The sequence below is a fragment of the Coturnix japonica genome, chromosome 1 (assembly GCF_054131305.1).
Source record: "Coturnix japonica strain WE chromosome 1, WE-NBRP24, whole genome shotgun sequence".
Classification (NCBI taxonomy): Eukaryota; Metazoa; Chordata; class Aves; order Galliformes; family Phasianidae; genus Coturnix; species Coturnix japonica.
Window position 1 is genome coordinate 100,014,955 of NC_140663.1, and position 20,237 is coordinate 100,035,191.

Here is a 20,237-nt window from a genome sequence, read left to right on the forward strand (position 1 = left end):
GACTGTAGCTGTCAGATGCCAAAATCACCGAAATGAAGATCCTGGGAGTTCTCCCTCATTTTTTTGTATAGCTGAATATAGGAGAGGCTTGGGACATGAGAGCTCTTGTGGCCTGCAGAGCTAACTTGATGGGTGTAATGCATACAAGCTTACCTTGTAAAGAATTCTGCTTATTTGAACCAGAACAGGATTTGGTTTGTAAGATAAGAGGTAAGATATATATCATTTTCAAGAGTGCATCAAGGAGATCCACACTTCTGTGTACCTAAATAATAACTGAAACACTTAGAAACTTTTCTTTTTACCATATTTCCTGTTAATGTTTAGGAATGTAAGTCTTTAGAAATGGTACCACCATAGCTCAGTTTCAAAAGGCAGCTATTGCTGCTGAGTTTCTAACTGCCAATGCTTCTCTATCTCTACTCAGATTAGGAATTCCTTTCCACCCAACATTTCTGCTTTATATGAATCTGGGAAACTGAAAGTGCAGATCGAATCCCTGCGAGCTGGGAGCATAATTGTGAGACTCAGAATTGCAGTGCAGGATCCTGGGTTTCCAGTTGATGCCTCCACCTTTGCCCCAGTGCTTTCATACCTGTACAATGGCTCTGTACTTTTGGTGGATCAACAGAACTCTACAGTGGAAGGTAATTATTTTTATTATTATGTTAATAGCAGAACAGTGTTGATATTTTGATTGTGTGCAGCATCACCAGCATGAAGCAAATAGGGAGACAAAGTGTGCAGAGCTAATCGTGGTTTGTTGGAAGGAAAGCCAAGAAGGAGCATGTGCTGTCCTCAGGCACCTGCAAGAACCGCTGCCCCCCACCATGCTTAAGGAGCAGAGGATCCCATGGTTTCCCCATTGATTTTCCTTTCTTCTCTGCTCTTTGTCAGCTGCGGGAAGTTTGCCATATCTTCCTTTCCCTGAAGTGAGGAAAGGATTACTTTGAAGTATTTGTAGCCTTTAGATACTTGTGCCCTGTAGACAGTTTTGCGCTGCAAGGCTGTGGAGTTGTAATTGGCCCAGGGTTTAGGAACTCTAGCTGAAGAAATTCCCAAATGTCCTCTCAGTGAATAGGACTGAAGAAACATGTCTGGAATTTAGTTAAATTGGGCCTTTGTTTGATCTTCAGTAATCGCCATTTTTATCTATAAAAGACTTGTTTCTGCCTTCAGGTTTCTCAGCTGGCAGAGCCAGACAGAGCTCAAAGAGTTGCCAAAGTCAACAGAATGGGCTATTCTTCTCTCTTAGTGCACTGAGCCCTTAAAAGCTTATTTGCTGTGATTAGGGAAAACTCCCTTTGGAGTTGCGGAGCATATGGAGGTTAGAGAGGACAGGAAAAAAGAGAAACTGCACCTGAAGCCTACAGATATCACATCACCAGCAGGAACTGACTGAATTGCAAGATGCAGATGTGCATGAACGTCCTTTACAAACACTATTAATATTCTCCTAAGAGTCTGAGTGTCCTGGGCAGTGTGCAGGAGTGGAGAAGAAGTTCTTCTTGCATATGTAGAGCAATGCCACCTGGGCCTCTGTGGAGCCTGGCCACCTAATGGCTAAGGTGCTTGGCTTAGTGGCAGAGCAGGGAGTTTGCTTTGGAACCGCAAAGATGAAAAATCAGGAGGGACAGCACAACTGCAGGGAGTGGAGCTGTTGCATCCTTCTTTGTAGTCTCATACAATTATGAAACTTCCTGACAAGATTAATTGAGACACCGAAGAGGCTGTCTGTTGTATGAGGCATGACAAGGAAATACAAGGGGACGTGTGGAGTCAGGCCCAAGGTCAATATAGCAATACCATGTCCTGGGTGGCACCAGGAGCCAATTCCCAGAGAAGTGAAACAATATGGCAGGTACAGGAAGTGTGTTTGTGTGTGTGCATGTATACAAGTGCATGTGATGGCAGTGTGGAGGACAGAGGAGACAATATCAGTGTTTGGCCTGATGTGTAGTTGAATGTGGTTTCAGAAGTGAAGTCTGCTTAAAAAGCTCTGCTAAGTAATGGGAAAGGAAACCCTCAGAGCCAGTGGAGCTAGTGAATGTAAGCTACTTGGCAATAGCATTGGAGCATCTCTCCGGTGGTGTCTGAAGCCATCAGGAGTCGCATTTACCTCATGGCACAATAAGTCACAAGGGAGAGCACTTCCACTGCTGGTGTTTGAGTCAGACCTGCTTGCTCCTGCATTTCCCCTGAGTGGCTCAAGCTGTAAATTAATAGCCAGATGCTGGCCACAGTCACATGGAATTACCTAATGGAAACAATCATGGATACACCAATTATCTAATGGAGAAGAAGGGGAAAAGTACTGAAATATTAACTGGGAGGAGAGGGGAAGCCTGCGTGCAATCAAAGAGATGCACGCTTGTATGTGCATGCACACTGGCTCTGTGCTTTCTCTTTCTAGTCTGGGACTTTCCTTTGTTTCTGAGAATTAATCACAGTGACTAATCTCTGCATGTTTGCAGAACAAGCACTTATGATAACACATTGTTCAAAACAATATTCGAGCCTCTCATCAAAAGTATTTAACCCAAGACACGGCACTCAGACTAGTTTTCTGCTCTCCTTCACTCTCTGCTCAGAGGCAGTGGATGTATATGTATATAAGTGAGTGCACACAGGGAGTGGTCACACGGAATTCACTGAGATTATTCATATGCAAATTGTTAACTCACTCTTTGCCTGTGTGCTGGAACAGGGTGCAAGTGGTAGTATGAGACTCCAGAACAAAACTCTTCAGGAGTGAAGACACTCAGCCATAAAACTGATCTGTGGCCCCATGGAAGAAACATTTCTAATGCATTCAGAGTGGTGGAAATTAGACTTAAGGAACACCCTTACAGCATAGTGATGCCTTGATGAGCTAGGACATTCTTTCTGAGATTATCCCAAAGGGAATCACATTTGTTTAGTGTTACCTGTGAAAATAAATTATTTATAAAAAGAGTTTTTGCCCCTGGCACTTCTTCTCTTAAGAGATAAAGAGCGCTTATTATTTGCATTTACCTTTTATTTGAAGCAGAAAATGATTTGGATTCAGACTCAGTTTACCATCCTAGCTCATGACAGCTAGTGATAACAGAACTATCCATTACTAATGGAGGGGTACTATGCAGAACTGTATACTTATGGGGTAGCCCTGGTACAAACACACACTATGAGCAAGCGTTTAATCCTAAAACAACAGTAAAAGTCTGAAAAAAATCAGTACCTGGAGAGAATATTTTTTAGTGGACAAGGACAAAGGTTGAATTTTATGTGACAGGACAACAACATTGTTAGTGTTCTTCATCACTTAGAGCTTGTCTGTCAGGAAGATGACAGATCACTTTCTTAAATTCAAATACTGAATAAAGGACTTTTTGTGATGATTTCTGGTTCAGTGCACAGGGGGGTCTGACTGATCTTCTCATTTTGATCTTACAGATTGGGATGAATGTGCTTCTACCATGGACAATGACTGCTCCGTGTTTGCACACTGTATCAATCTAATGGGCTCATACCTCTGCAGATGCAAGACAACCATGGACACAAATCCATCCCGGCCTGGAAGAAACTGTGAAGGTGAGCCAAAGACTACCATGTCATTTACCTTTGCCATGGAAAGTTGAAATAAGTTGTAATTTTCTGCCAGTGCTTTTAATGCAACTGTTTATATAGCTCAAAAAATATATAGAGACGCACCTTTAGAGTCTCTGGCCAAAGGAGAACCTCTCTATACTTGAAAGTAGGCCTTGTGCATTGGTTGTTCTGAAAGTAATGCCTCTATTTATTTCCAAGAAACAACAACATACACAAAGAGCACAATAACACTATTTGATTGAGCAAATTCTCAGCTACAGAATACGGTTTGTCAACTCAGTCACTGACATAAGCTCTCATTTTTGCCAGCAGTGAACAAGAGCCCACATGTTATACTCAATAACAGTCTGAACCAGCAGAGATGACGTACTGTCACTGCTGCTGAAACTCACCATCCACCCCTTGCTGTACTCACATTCACTGTTTGGTCAGCAAGCATCAATGAATGTCAGTGGGTGCCATTTTTTCCACATGTAGGAGTTCAGTGACACACCTTTGCTTCATACGAACTTGTCAGATACAGTTGTGTCAGACTGCCCTTCTGCTGCCATCTGTCACACAGCAACAACATGTAATGGGATATTGGTGGGAAGGTTCAGCATCTTTGCCTTTTCCATAACATCCTCCTCTGAAGTCATGGGCCACCATAATACAATAGGAGGCATTTCTTTTGAAGCTGCCTTTGTATCTTTGCACGCAATCTCTCTGATCTCTTCCTTGATTAGCCTAAAGACTGACTGCAGAGAAATATTGTTTTGGTATCTGTGGCTAATTTCTTCCCCTGCATTGACCAATGGCCTGCAAACCAAAAGAGGAGACTCAACTCAAATTTGTGTATGCACAAGCCAAGTTCAATGCCACAAAAATCACATGGGCTACAGTGCCCTTATCAAATATCCAATGTTTCTGTAAAGCTATTGCATGTGGCTGTGAGGTCTCAGCCCTATTTCCAGGTCAGACTCAGCCTGTTCTGACACGTCTGTCTAGTTTGAGGTTTCACTGCTACATCTGTTGTGTTGCAGGTGAGATCGTGAGCCCCTTGACTGAAAGAACAGCCCTCGAAGTAGCAAGCAGCACACAGCTTGCTCCCGAAGCAAGCTCTGCAGCCTCTGCCTTCCCCACTATCACTGCAGACTCTGAGACAAGCACCACTGCACGCCGCCCTGCTCTACTGCCCCTGGGTGAGGGGCAAGCACCCCCTCACCATTCTACCACCAGCACTCCTCCAGCCCCTTGGAATAAAAGCCTGACACTACACATGGCCAGTGACAGTAGCCCCACAGCTGTGGCTGCAGAGCAGCAGACCACCATGAGTCCATCACAGCAGAGCTCATCGGCTGAGTCTTCCTCTTGTACACTGCAACAACTGGCTGCTCTCACAAATGCATCCATTGGCACAGACAAGCGAGAGCAACGTAGTTCTCCATTGCCAATGCCATCAAACCAAACAGCCTTTGGTATCTCTGGAAGTCATGCAGCTTTCGGAGAGCCTCAAGTCCACTCTCAGGATGGCCCCATCACAGCTCTGCCAGCCACAAGGGATGCAGGAGCTCCCATTCTCAGTGCCACTCTCAACACACACACAGTGACACAAAGAGAGAACAGCTCTTGGGCTGAGAATCAAACCACAGCCCTGAGGTCACCAGCTCTGCCAGGCTTCTCCTTGGCTCCCAGCCCAACTCCAAGCCCAGCCATGGACCACAGTGAGTATGCATCCAGCTGGGTACACATGCATGGCAGTGAGACTGCATGAGAAGGAAAACTTCACCCAGAGACCAAAAAGATGCACAATTGTCTCTGTGATCTGGGGCAAAGGTGGCTGAAATTAGTTTGTCTATGTCAGAATTATTTCCTTGGAGGAGCTGGCACTTTTTTCTAAACTGATTTGTCAAAATAATTTCACTTTTAGGTGACAGCTTTACTGATGTTATACTTCCTCTCCCCAAAGCAGATGAAGCAAAAATCATACAGTGTTCTAAGTGTGGCTCATGGAAATATACACTACTTGCTCAGCCACTGTGTACTCTATAGCAGCAGCCCACAGTAATCTCAGAGACACACAGTGCTGCCTTCCTGTTACTCTTCATGGAGCATGGAATAAGCATAGCCCTGCAAATCTTCCATGGGATTTCCAGGAGCTGTGTGACAACATGTGAACCATTTTTTCAAGAGCTGTACTTGAGAGTAAAAGGGCTGGCGGGGAGGGCTTCATCTGCTTGAGTCTGGGCAGATGTAGTGCATCTCTTTAGAGGGCTTTTCTGTTGATTGGAGCTGAATCGTATTTCAAAGTTAGAAGTCAGATTTGATCCTTAAATTATTGCTTTTTGTTGTTGTTTGTTTTGTTTTGTTTTTTGTTTCTGCTATAGGGATACTGCCATGTCTGCTCATCACTGAATATATTTTTTCTTTAGTGCATTAGCCACTAGCACCTATGTTTTGTTTCAGCTTAACCTTGTTCTTTCCCCCATGCTTTCCACGTCTCCCTGACCCCAAACCACACTTCTCTGTTCTTTTCTCTTCCCCTGCCTTACAGTCTCCTGTTCCTGGAGGCCTCCATTGACCTGGCCTCACTTCTGGTTTCTCTGTGTTCCTTTTTCCTTGGAAACTCTGTTTTTTGGCCATGCAAAGTCAGCTCTGCTACTTCTCCAACTCCTCTTGTGCCATCAGCACATCACCAGCCCTGATCACTGGTGCCACAGAGTCACCATCTCCTGTCTGGCTGTCCTGGACAGCATCCATGCCAGTGCTTCTTTTCTTCTCTTGCCCTCACTCTTCTTTATGTTGTATCCTTTGCTTCCAGCATTGGCAAGACCAAGGAACAGAGCCAGGCATGTAACTCGTTTGGGTGCTTGCTGGCCAAATGGGGGAAAGGATAATTTTGAATTCAACAATACATTGACCTCAATTGAAAAGCTCCATTTACTGCTTAAGCCTTTTTGATTTTCTTTCTTGTCCCTGGGGAGCAAGAGGAACAGCACAGCAGTGTCTCACCAGCTGGAGGCAGGAAATTGAGAGGGCAAAGCCCCACATTTGGTAAAGTTTAACATAGAGCTCCTCCTTGTGGCAACATCTCTGATCTGGAAGATGGTACAACAGAAAGTAAAACTGGTAACTTGATTCAGAAACAATTATAAGGTGAATCCTTAGCTAGATGGAAACATTCTTGGAGTCTTTGGTGAAAACTATTCCATAAATCCCATAAATGACATTATTGTGTTAGAACTTGCTAAATCTAGGAGTGATTTGTTAGCAGACAGAAGGCACTGTGGAGGTAATTGGGTGGCAATGGTCATGGGATTGGGAGATATCAGGCAGCTGGTCAGCTAATAAAAACATGCTAGAGGTATGAATCATGTCTTCAGAAGTGCTTTCTCTTCTGCCTCTGATCACTTTCAGTGTCTGTGGTAACAATGCCAAAAAAAAAAAAAAAAAAAAAAAAAGGCATTATCATAAAAGGACCTAAAACATTTGAGACCATTTTAATGTGATTCAGCACACACAGCTTCAGAGATGAGAAGCTTACTCTGTTGGATTAATCTCATTTTACACCGTTTAAAATGCTGAAGTCTAATCCCAGACAGCTGACTAGCCTTCCTCTGAGTCTGGAGGGAAGGACTTGGAAGGGTTTGCCCTCTGGAGGGGCTGTGTCCCCATTACAAGTAGAAGGAGTTGAGACAGGAGCTGAGGTTGGAAGAGCAGTTTAATGCCCAAGCATTGCCATAGAGAAACATTTCAGAAGGCCCAGAGCATGTGAGGTAGAACTGACAGCTGCAAGTCCTATGGGAGGTCTGTCCTTCTTGAGAGGCATCCAGAGGCTGGAAAAAGTAGGCCCTGCTGCTGTTCACCTGTATTAAGGCTATGTTTTAAAGGGCTGGTCTTTGGCAGTTTCATGTACACCATGTGGCCAGGCATGCTTCAGTCTGTCAACAAACTATGGAATATGTAATAAAATTGTCTTCTTTTTTCACTCTGCAGCTGTCCAGAAACTTAATGGAGTGGTGCAGATAACAAATGTGAAATACTCACCAAGCTTTAGCAATACAAGCAGCGAGGAATATCTAACCTTTGCACAGCTCTTTGTTGATGAAGTAAGTGGCTAAGAAGGATGTGACCTTCTACTGGTCTCAGTGAAACCACTTGTGTGATCTTTTTCCCATGGAAGTTATATATAACATCTGCATCCCTAGATGCACCTCTGAGATCTGACTCCCATTGAGCGAGCCTGCAGCAGTGTTTTAGGCTGAGACAAGGATCTGGGATTCTCTGGAGCCTCTGTTTCTTCTGCTTCCTGTGTCTGGTTATACAGGTTTATTTATTTCCTCCAGGGATATGCTGAAATGTTAATGAATATTTGCACAGTGCTGCATTAACCTTGCCTTGTGCATCATTGTATTAATGAACGGTTTGATCATTATTACCCTTTGTCACAAGCTGACGTTCCTTCCTATCATCCTTTGTTTTAGCCCTGTATCTGCAAAGGGTGTGGTTTCTTGTGAAGTCACCTCTGCTCTCACCTCTAATTAGAGCACAGGAAATCAAAGCACACAGCGATGTCAGCTCCTCCTTCAGCACACTGTTAATGCCTGTGTATTGCTTCTGACAGCATTGCTCTTATCATTTCTTGGTTAATTTTATCAGAAGTGTGTTCCTGCTGATGTTTGCTCAAACACATCTATGCTTGGAAAACCTCTGGTTATGCTGGGCTGATTTATTGCCTCCTTTCTCTTTTTTTTTCAGAGGGCTGAAGCTGTGATGATAGATCCATTACTGACCATTGTTTGCCCCTTCAGACACTGCTGAGGTCTCCTCAGCCTCTCACTGTGGTCAGACAGAGTCTGACAGCAAACACAGCTGTCTGCAGGGCACTCATTGGCAACTCGTGGTAGTCAGGCAGAGGTCAGACCAACATGAAGTTGGAGAACACTCTAAGGAGGAAAATGTGCGCTCTCTTTAGCTGTGCGTGGTGTTTTCTCAGATATCATATAGGTTTCCCACTGGTTGTTACTGGTTTGCACCTTTCCAGATGTGTTAGCACACCACAGCTTTCTCTGTGTTGCTTCAGCCCCAAGCTGTCACATCAGAAAAGCAGCCACAGAGTGAAAGGGACATGATTAGCAAAGTGAAGAGGGAGCAGCTCTCCACTGACCTCACTTCCATTTAGCATCACTTGCTGCCTGAGGTTATTTTGCAATAGCAGATTATTAAAAGAGGCTAAAATGAATGTATTTTCTCTGTGAGCTGCTCATTCAGATGCCTCAGTCCAGCAAATCGTGGATCCAAGTTTGTATGGAGAATCTGTACCATGATTACATAAAGGAACTAGAGCAGGTTTTTGTGTGGGTTTTACTCAGTTCTCAAAGTTCCAGTTGGAAAAAGAATACTTGCAATTATAAGGCACCCTCAGTCCAGTTCTGTGGACCAGCAACAGGTGAGCTGTGTTAGTGATGATTCCACCTGCCCCTGAGCCACTGCCTACAGTTCTGACAACCTCAGAGGAGGCTCAGGTTGGATATTAGGAAGAATTTCTTTTCAGAAAGAGTGGTGTAAGATACTGAAAAGGCTGCCCAGGTTGGTGGTGGAGCTCAAGAACTGTGTGGATGTGATACTGAGGGACTGGGTTACTGGGCATGGTGGAAATGAGTGGTTGAACAACATGATCCTGGTGGTCTTTTCCAAACTTAGAGATGCTGTGATTCTATGAACTTGTCAAAACCTGCCATGAGTGTGTTATTACAAATGTTGTGTTTCCAGAGACCAAAGTAAGGGAAGCTCAGGAAAAAAAGCTCAGTGTATTTCTTGGCCAGATTATAAGGGCCAGATATTGATTCTTTTAAAGTAGGAAGGGAAAGTTGCAGAGATTTTAAAAGCACTCTTGAATTCCAGTTAAATAAATTTTGCTGAAGATTTTACTTACTCCTCTTTGGAGCTGCCATCTACAATTGAGAGGATTTATAAGCCTTAATACGTATAATGGTCTTCTGTGTAGAGCTACCCCAGCACTTAAATGCCACGTGGTTAAACTGGCAGCACAGCAAGAAGAAATGCTGTTCTTTGAATAATGCATAGATGAGAGCTAGGTGATAACTTGATGCGACAGTCTGCACTGTCATTGTCCAGACTAGCTCTGTCATCCTGCTTGTACTGTGCCTGAAGAATAATGTAGTTAAGGGTAAGAAAGTGCTTTAGTCTTCTTTGCTACAGCCAAGAGGAAAATCATGAGAACTAGGGCTTGCCCTCAAGAAAATGAACAAGGAACACGAAAGGTCTGTATTGAGAATGCATTCACTGATGTGCATTAAATTCCTGAATGCAGAAGGTTGGTTCAAATTCTTGTGTCTTAAACACTGTCTGACACACAGTGTGAAACTAATAACTGGCAATGCCTTGTCAAGGTGACCTCTCATTTGGAACTGACACAGCCTTTGTTGCTTAATGCACTTAAAATAATTGCATTTAAAACTATCTGAGTGTGGAATGAAGTTTGATACAGGGATTAAGGCATCTTTGCAATTAGAGTGCAGTTGTTGTACTTTATCAGGTTCATTTCCTTCCCTTGGTGCTGGCATTTGTTCTGCTGGTGTTGCCTTGCTCTCCTGGGGATCTCTTCTGGCACACCTATTTCTCCTGGTTTGGTACTGCTGTGTTTTGTGTGTGCTACAGAAATAGTAACAACAACAAATACATGATATTTCATTTTTTCTAGTGTGGGAAACTGAGATTTCTTCTGAAAAGTTCTCTCTGTTCAGTATTTTCCAGCCCTACTTCACTGTTGTGTCGGTAGCCCAGGGTGCGGTACCCATAGTGAAGTCATGCAGTCTTCTGAATAAGGGGTTTTGCAGTGTCACCTAGTGGCTAAGTACAAGCACAGATTAATATCACAGCGATGCTTTTCGAGCTTTGAGTCCCTAGTAAGGAAAAAACGTGGATTAGGACGGAAGCAAACAAACAAAAAAGTAAGCACCCAACCAAACAGTTGCAGTCACCATCCCTGGAGGTGTTTCAGAGCTGTGTGGATGTGGCACTGAGGGACACGGGCAGTGGGCATGGTGAGGGTGAGCTGGTGGTTGGACTGTGTGAGCTTAGTGGGTTTTTCAACCTTTATGATTCTATGAAATTCTTGTGAAAGGGCAAAAAGGGAGAAGGAACTGTGTCCTGAAGCTCTGTGTTCTAGGGGAACAGGGATTTTGCAGTTACCCAGGCTTTCCCAGTGAGCCTTTGCATCCTCCCAGCTCTGCCTGCAGGCCCCATGGGGCACTGAAAGCTTTGTTGCATGGGGCTTATTGGTATGTGGGAGCCCTTTTGTGGGTGCAAGCAGAGAGCTTGCTCCATACAATGCATGTTAATTCCAGCAACTCAAAAAAGGGCTACAGCAATGCCTTCGGAGCCTGGTCTGCTTGGCTGGATAATACACAGTGTATAGATGCATCTGCCTTGATACATGGAGCTATAGTCACCTGGGACAGTTCTGAGGGGGGAAGAAAAAAATACATGGGCTATATTCACAGGTGTGAGAGAAATGAGGATTCTGACAATTCTCCTGTCAGCTCCCACAGCTGCCCCATTGACTCTCGCTAGGCTTTCTCTGGCAGGAGTCACGTCCTATGCCCTCAGCATTGCTCCACTGACACAAGCTCTGTCTGAATTTGTGGCTGAGCTCCAGCCCTTCTGCTGTAGTTATTTCCTGCAGGAGATGTATAGAGGAAGAAGGGGCTGGAGGTGATCGCAGCACAGCCCCCACCCACTCCCTTAATGCTCTAGGAAGCTGAGCAAGGGAAGGAAGTGCCTGGTGTATCCTGAAAAGATGGTCTTAAAGCAGAGCAGGGATGTGAGCTGACAGTGTACTGTTGCACTTTTGTTGGCAGTTTCTAAGCATGATTATCATACTGACAGCTCAGGATCACCTGATTCAGGTTTGGAAGCGATGACCCACTCATTCTTTTGCTGCACCTCTTAGTTGTAAGTGAGAAAGGATGCAATAAGACCTCCCAGACATGTGGGGAAAAGATGTTATGAAACACAGGGGGTCTATGAGCATCCCCTAGACTAACCTAATGGAATAAGTCAGTGTTGATGGGTGGTATTGACACAGTTTGTGCCTACCCTTGCACCTGGCCTTCAGGTGTGCACTGCACTCTGCATACAATGTGGTTGGGTACTGGAGACAGACAGGTGTGCAAGCCTCTGTTTATGTATCTTCTCTGTGTCCTCTTGGGGGACTTCTGCAGGTAGGAAGGGAGTCCTGTTCAGTCCTGTGGGGTTTGTTGTGTGCGTAATCAGATTAAAACAATTAAGGGAGGACTTGTGGATACTTTTCAGTTTCTTTGAAACAAGTCTGTCCTTCTGCGTATGTTTTCTCAACATACTCTTTACAGCTGTACTCTTATCAGCCTTCTGTCTCATCTTGTGTTGGTCCTGCTAGACAGTGCCATCTGGCCTTTGTCTGCTCTTCCTCTGACTGGTGCACATGACTGTGCCTCTGACTGATGGAGGGCAATGGTGCTGCAAATGCCAAAGTTGCTGTGCATCCCTCGACTCATATGCATGCCTGACAGACTTGTCCCATTGCTGCTTTAATGCAGGAGATGTTCCTGTGGATGCACAGGTACCAAAAGGGGCAGTTCAAGTTGGGCATTAGGAAGAATTTCTTCTCAGAAAGAATGGTGAGGCACTGAAATGGGCTGCCCAGGTAGGTGGTGGAAGTATTCAAGGACCATGTGGATATGGCACTGAGGGACACGGTTTAGTGGGCATGGTGGAGATAGCTTGGTGGTTGGACTGGATGATTTAGAGGCCTTTTCCAACCTTAATGGTTCTATGAAGACGGGAAAGGAGGAGGTCAAATCTACATCTCCAGTCTCTTTAGCTCTCTAATTTCTATTCTCTGAAGTAGAGATGGAGAAGCTGAGTACCCCAACAGATGCAAAACTTCAAGCAGAGCTATATGTTCCTGTCCTGCAGAAAGCTGACCATACTGCTCTCTGGCATATTCTCGAGGCTGCTTCCAAGCTACCCACAGCTGTTTTGGCACAGCTGATGTTTTCTTTCTTTGACTACCAGTGAGTTGCAAGTTGACTGTATACAATACCATAAACTTTATTGACTTCTCTGGGATGCCCTCAGCTTAGCCATGGCTTAGCACTGCAGTGCTGTGAGGGAGTCTGTCCCCATTCAGAGTGGTATGGAGCCATTCCTTAGCCTGGCTCTTGGATGCTCAGGGAGGATTTGTGATCCACCTTGTACAGTGTTCAAGAAGGCTAAATGTTGGATGCTACACTTGGGTCATGACAACTCCTTGAAGCAATATGGCCATGGGGAAGAGTGGCTGGGAAGCTGCCTGACAGAAAAGGTCTTGGGGGTGCTGGTCAATGGCTATCTGAACGTGAGTCAGCGGGGTGCCCAGGTGGCCAAGAAAGCCAATGGCATCCTGGCCTGAATCAGAAATCATGTGGCCAGAAGCACTAGGGAAATGATTGTCCCCTTGTGCAGCAACACTGACGGTGCACCTCAAATAATGTGCTCAGTTTTGGACCCATTACTACAAGCGGTCCATTGACTTGTTGGAACATGCTCAGAGAAGAGCAGTGAATCTGGTGAAGGGATGAGAAAATGACTTATGAGAAATGGCTGGGGAACTGTGGCTTTTCAGTCTGGAGGAGTTTAAGCAGAGACCTCATCACTCTCTACAACCACCTGCAAGGAGATGATAGTGAGCTGGCTGTCAGACTCTATTCTCATATTCTGTCACCTGTCACCTGAGAAAATGACCTCAAGTTGTAACAGGAGAGGCTTAAATCAGATGTCAGGAAGAATTTCTTCACAGAAAGAGTGGTGAGGCATTGGAAAGGGCTGCCCAGGGAAGTGATGGAGTTCCCATTCCTGAACTTAAGATATATGTGGATGTGTTGCTTAGGGATGTGGTTTAGTGGGGGGCTAGGTAGTGTTACATGATGATTGGACTTGATCTTATAGGTTTTTCCAACCTAAGTGATTTTATGAGTTTTCATTCCTGCAATTTCTTCTCTCCACTGCTATCAGAGGTCTTTGCAAGGAGTTGTGCCAAATGGCAGATGAAGTATCTTAATAGTTTATTTAATGCTCAGAGTTAAATATATGCCCTATCCTTCAGCTGCTGTAGAGTGAAAATATCATAAAGCGAAGAGCAATTTTTTTATGCTCTTTCCCTCCAGAGTATGAAGCACAATCGTAATGCATAATATTATTTTCTGGGTGATGTACAATGCCTACAATATAATTGCTTCTATCTACTCATTTTAATGTGTACTTCGTTTTTATTCCAGGTACGTAAATCTCTGCCCCTTGACATCCTTCAGCAGATGGATGCTGGGCTGATTAAAGTGTTGATAACTGATATTACTAATGGGAGCACCGTGGTAAGTTTCCATTTACTGGCTGCAGAGGATGTGGATATCTACTACATCATCGCTGCTTTTCGTGATGCAATTGAACACAGCTCCTATTTCATAGTTGACAAGAACAGTCTCTCCATAAACGGTAAGGAGCAGCTTATAGCCCAATTGTTCTTCAGAACTAGAAAGATCATAAACTTATTACAATTGCAGGGTTTTGTTTTGTTTTTTGAGGTGTAAATACCTGTAAAACAAATGGGCAAGAAGCCATTCTCTCTTCTATATTGCTTCTGCTTATCCATCCAATAGGCTTTTTCAGCAAACATTGAAAGATAAGAAGAGAGGTTCACCTGATCAGAACAAACTGGTCCTTTTGTCTCTAGCTAGCAGTAATTTTATAGAGAACAACATATGGAGTTATTAGAAACTGTAACAAACTGAGGGTTTTAGCCATCAGTGGAAACATCTCATTGTACACCAACATAGTTAACTTCATTTAAAATTATTTTGAAACACGTTACTCTCTGCGTTGCACTGATAGTTTTGAATAAGTTAGAAATCCAAGGCTCAAATAGCTGAAAAGGAAAATTCCTGCACTGGGAGTATGCGTTTCTTCACACACCTGTGGGCCGGAGTTCAGGAGAAAGTAAACAGTTTGTCAAGACGAGCACAATGGCTTATTGTTGAATCTCTTTTTCTTTGTGAGATCTAAGTCAGTTACAATAAACAGTAGTCTCCTGACTAACTATTGTTGGATCCTGTTCCACAAGATGACGTGTCACCTCTGGAAAACAATTTCAAATGATATATCCTGAATGTGACAAGTTTGTCCAGATGTTAGTGTTGCAAACTGCCAATTAAAATCTCAGGCAAAAGGACATCAAAAGCAAGTATGTGGCCTGTTCTGTACATTCCTGTTGCCTGTTATCCTTGCAACAGTGAATCTGTGAATTTGCATCTCAGGTTAATTTCTAAGATCGTGGCTAACTCATGGTAGTGCTTTGTGGGGTGCCTATCCCTTGAACCTGCTTCAGAAATACCACGTTTCCATTTACACACTCTTCACCTTTGCCTTTTGCTTAAATATACCCAACAGATTATGATGAGTGCGAGACCAAAGAAGATGACTGTTCCCCAGATGCATCATGTTATAACACACTTGGATTTTACTACTGCAGTTGCAATGATGGATTTGCCGATGTGAATCCAGAAAGACCTGGAAGAAACTGTGCAGGCAAATTTATTTATTTATTTATTTATTTATTTATTTTACTATCTTATGGCTAACTAAACTCTGGCACTCATTCTTGCCACAGGACCTGAAGTTTTGCCAAGGTTGAATTTGATTTCTGATATGCATGCTAATGGAGAGAGACTTGCAGTGGACTTGATGTATTTCTGACTGCAGTAATCCCTTGTTTGATTATATTAATATTTAATGCTGCCTTTGTAAGATTCTTCTATTAGTTCTGTTTTCTCATTTTTGCCATTAGACATATGTTATATCCATTGACAGTAACAGAAAAGGGAAGAAAAGATAATAGAAAGAAAGCAGTTGCATAGTGTGACCTCTGTATTGCTTCAAGGGTGAAAAGTTAGTACAGTATGACAAGTGACTGTTTTGTATTAGTCAATTCATCTAGCTTCTTCTGTCTTTCCTTGAATCATTTGTTAGCTGACATATAATCAGGTTTTGAGCTTCTAAATCCTTTTAGGCTTCTTCCCTAATCTGTGCTTCTTTTTGTAACCACAGTGACACTGTGTGTTACTCACTGGCTGAAGAAGTCACAAGGATCTGTGAGCTGATACCAACTTTTGCTCTGGTTTGTTTAACCATTGCATTTATTATGATAATGAGCTTTTGGGAAATTCAGCTTAGAAAGAGCTGAAATTCATCTTACATTTAAATCCACAACTTTTCAATTTGGGGCACTCCTGGAAGCTGGGAAGCTCCAGGGGATGTATGTATGTACGTATGTGTGTATATATACACATTTATGATGCTTGGGGAAAGAAAAAATGTTATTTGCAGCCAATGAAAAACTGCTTAAGAGAATTTTTATGCAATGAGGTGCATCCTGTTCCACTGCAGATGAAGTTTATTTTATAGGCACTCTCTAAGTCTTGGTGAAACACTGGCACAGGCTGCCCAGAGAGGTGGTGGATGCCCCATCCTTGAAGATATCCAAGGTCAGGCTGGACAGGGCTCTGAGCAACCTGATGTAGCTGTAGGTGTCCCTGTTCATTGTAAGGGAGTTGGACCAGATGACCTTTAAAGGTCTCTACCAACTGATACTATTCTTTGATTCTAAGTCAGACACATAGATCATTTCTAGTACCAAAGTGCGATGGGGTAACCCCAGAGTCTGTGCTGAAAGCAGTGTGTTTGACATACATGCTAATCTCAGTCTCTGCTTTTCCTTTTCCGCTGCTTGCCTTCTTCCTAGAATCGTTACAGATGCCCACCAGTGTCTTTGTTAGCTGCCAACTGTATCTCTCTGAGCAAATGTGTGCAAGATGAGCCTCAGATGAGTCTGCTTTCATGTTATCAAATCAGTCTGATTCTATATTACTTAAGTACATTTATTTTTGTCACTCTTCAGCATTTCCTACGAGCCGAGAGGGAACTGTGGTGGACAAGAAGCCTGTATCCAGTGCAGTTTTACCTGCAGCATCTTTGGAGACTTCAACTTTTGTATCCTCTTTTGTTTCATTGAACTTATCTGCTACTCAAAACAAAGTTCTGGAGGAAACCCCATTCTCCAGTGTGACGCTGCCTCTTCTTACCGCGGCTTCTGGGTCGGCTCCCAGTGTTCCTCCTCAAGCATCTCCTGCCCTCCTTGTTAAACCTTCCCAGGAGGTATCCATTAAAGATGCAGTGACAGTGTTCTGCGAAATTGAGAAGACTATCCTTGCCATCCAAAAGGGATTTTTACATCAGGAATCCATCCCTGAGTCCTCTCTGTACCTGGGGGAGCCTCTTTGCAACGTTAGCATCAGCAATGGCACTCATGCTGTGCTGCAAGCTGGCTGGAGCGAATGTGGCACTGAAATTGAGACCGTAAGTCCCTTGAGCCAGGGAAAGCCAAAAAGACCCAGAGCACTCACTTTCCCTCTATGGAAGGGGCAATGCAGTTGCTTATCTAGGGGCGCAGTCTATTCATTGCTGAAGCATTGGGCAAAGAAATGTCTTTGGAAAAAGAAAACCCTCCAATGTGAGTAGAAAGTTGCCCATGTGTTTGGGGCAGAGGGCAAGCAAGAAAGAGAAGAGCATCTCTGGGGTTCAGCAGGAAAGCTCAAGAGACTCTCCAAACCCAAATCCCCCTTTTCTACCTCTCTGGGCTTCCCCTGTAGCTGCCAGAATCTTCTTTTTTTTTTCTTAAGATCAGCATCATACTTAGAAAATACCTCTGTTTTTTCCAGTAATTATGAGCTGTGGATGCCTTTATGGATCCCAAAGCAAATTTTTTGCTCAGACCATGCCGACGTACCGAAATTACCTAGTGGAGCAGTGATCAAGTGATGCTTTCTTTTTTCTGTGTTCCAGAATGTGACTAACACCATAGTGAAAACCATGCTGCGGAATGATGATTCTGCTAAGGGAGTAATCCACCACTTAAAAGTTGCCAGTCCTATTCACTGTGTGTTTCAAAACAATCTAATGACTTCCTCTGGATACACTGCAGAAGGGTATGATCTCTCTGTGCTTTGAAATGCTGGCATGCTGCATGACCATTACCTGGCCAAGCCATAGATAAATTAAATTTGGGGAGCTAATGGTGCATCCCTGGGAGACATCTGGGAGGGTATATCTGCCCTTTGCCTTCCTGGGCAATCACATGTAGCCAGAAGTAGTATAGAACCAAATCTACTGTTTATGCTCTCAGCAAAGGCAGCAGTTCAAACTTTGCTCTGCTGGTCAAGGTTTTCCCTTTGTACAAATCGTTTTCCAGTCCTTCTCTCTAATCTGTCTAATTTTTTTATTTCTTTCACACACTGTTCAAATTTCTTTCTTTTCCTCTCTTATCTTCTATGCTAAACTTTTAATGTCCTTACTTGGGCCTTTAAGACAGATCATAGTCTTGCTGCCCTTCAAGTCTACTCAAAAATCTATCTGCACTATTTGTATTGCCATGTCATTCTATGCTTGGAGTTCTTCTTGTATTTCTGTGCTTCCTAACACTCCAACAGAAAACTTGATGCTTCTTCACCATTTTCTCTTGAACGTTTCCCTAGCATCATAGATTGCAGATAAGTTTTCACTACTTAAATGCACAAGAGGTTGAGGCACCATTTTATGACTTACTGAAGCAGTCATACTTGTGGTCTTTAGAAAAGTCAAATTGTTGTTTCAGAATTTACACAATTTTTGAGGACTTACATGGATCTGGACACTTCAGAACAGAAATGCAGTTATTTATCGGAAACTCCCCAGTACCAAAAAATTTCAGTATTTCTTCCAGTGATGATGTACTGATTGAAGTGGGGATTCAGAGACGAGACAGCAAGCTGAAGGTGGTCCTCACTGACTGCTGGGCAACTCCAACCAACAATTCAGTGGATCCTCATTCATTTGCTTTTATCAAGAACAGGTACAGCAAATGTCACTTGGAAATAATGTGTGGCCTACCTTGAATCTTCCAATGGCGTTGACTGATTTTTTTGTTTAAAATATCTTTTCTGTGTGTTTTCTTCATTCATATGCACTATCCCTTAATGTTCAACTGGTCAAACACGAGAACAAATTATGAAGAGAAATTGTTTTTTTTAAAGAGCAATGTGGTCATTTTTAGAGTTTGGTTAGTTTTGTAAAGGCATTGTACCTTTGACTGGAAGGAACAGGTGATTTTCATGGACAACAGTGAAGGAATATTTGAAATGTGTGCTTTGACCGTATCTCTATGATTGAGATATTAACAAGATCTTATGTAACTCTCATTACTGAAAGGTGTAGGTTGATTCATTGATTCCTATTTGTTATGACTCACAGATAGTATTAATGCAGCCTCTGGTAAAGAAGGATGTTTATTCCTGCCTGGATCCCCAAAATCACCTTGATATCGCATTCCCTATGTTCGTTTTCCATCTGAAAACTCAGGATAGTCATTTTTCTTAGTAACAAAATATATTCCTACTAATAAGTTGTTGGTTTCAACTTTGTGTTTCGTGAAGCCAGCTTAAGTGCTCTCTGGCACTCTTTCTCTTCCATCTTGTATCTCCTGTTCTATTTGTTGTCTGTAATAGTAAAGCAGCAATAGTCCCTCATCCTTCCTATGCTATATCCACAACATAACTTCTATACCTGCTGTGTGTGACTTTCTCCTCCTTTTCAGCTGTCCTATTCCTAATACATACACCACGCTTCTAGAGAATGGAAATTCAAGCAAAGCACAGTTTAAGCTGAAGATTTTTTCCTTTGTCAACGACTCCGTAGTTTACCTACACTGCAAAATTCGTATCTGCATGGAGACACCGGGAAGCACCTGCAGGACAGTAAGGGATTTGCTATGTGCTGTTATCCTCTGATGTGCTGTGCGTGGTCCTTTGGTGTAACCAAGGGAATCATGTTTCCAAACTGGCTTTAAAGTAGCTCCTTCATCCTCCACTGAGGAATGAGGAAGAACTAAAGCCATATGGGAGTGTCTCCCTTTCTTCCTATTTCTCATCCTTGTAGTTAGGAGTGTGGAATGTGCACAGCAGTGGGTGTTAAAAGACTGGGGGACTTGAGGACTGAATCTTTCACCTCATCTTAGGGGTGACTGGAAGGCAATGAGCAGAAGTTACAGTGAGAGAGGCTGTTCAGAAATGTGTCAGATCACATAGGCATGTCACAAACAGTTACCACCTATATTGGCAGTTTCAGTGAGAATGTCTGAGCAAATGGATTTGGGATGCCTTTCTGTCCTTTCTTCTTCCCCTTGAGATTTGTTCCTCTAAGTCAGGGTTTAGGTGCCAGGAGAGAGGAAGCTCCCACGGCATTAAGTTTTGAGGGCTGTGAATCTAAGAGTTTAACAGGGCTTTTAGAAACTCTACTGCTTTTATGAGTAGTAAATCAAATTGTGTTTTCATAAAAAGTTCACTTTCTAATTGTCTTCCTCCAGTGCTTCAAAGAATTGCTTCCTTTTAATTCTGCATAAGGGATACACACTGCTTAATCTAAAAATGTGTTGCTACCATGGAAATTAAATAATAATAATCTGGCTTTGCTGATAGCTTTTTTTTCCCCCCTCCATTTTTATTTCTTCTTCCCCTTTATGCCCTTAACACAGGAGTTCTCCC

At 43.2% G+C, this 20,237-nt stretch overlaps 1 protein-coding gene across 2 annotated transcripts in view; it reads left to right on the forward strand.

The window, feature by feature from the left end:
- Positions 1-20,237, forward strand: part of UMODL1 (uromodulin like 1) — a 46,808-nt gene that overhangs the window by 18,584 nt on the left and 7,987 nt on the right. For both annotated transcript variants that reach the window (XM_015883145.3, XM_085548505.1), the window contains 10 exons: positions 428-647; positions 3,436-3,573; positions 4,614-5,294; positions 7,567-7,679; positions 13,890-14,103; positions 15,055-15,192; positions 16,562-17,019; positions 17,506-17,648; positions 18,314-18,550; positions 19,292-19,451. In XM_015883145.3, the coding sequence (XP_015738631.2) occupies positions 428-647; positions 3,436-3,573; positions 4,614-5,294; positions 7,567-7,679; positions 13,890-14,103; positions 15,055-15,192; positions 16,562-17,019; positions 17,506-17,648; positions 18,314-18,550; positions 19,292-19,451 (2,502 nt within the window). The remainder of the gene's footprint in view (positions 1-427; positions 648-3,435; positions 3,574-4,613; positions 5,295-7,566; positions 7,680-13,889; positions 14,104-15,054; positions 15,193-16,561; positions 17,020-17,505; positions 17,649-18,313; positions 18,551-19,291; positions 19,452-20,237) is intronic.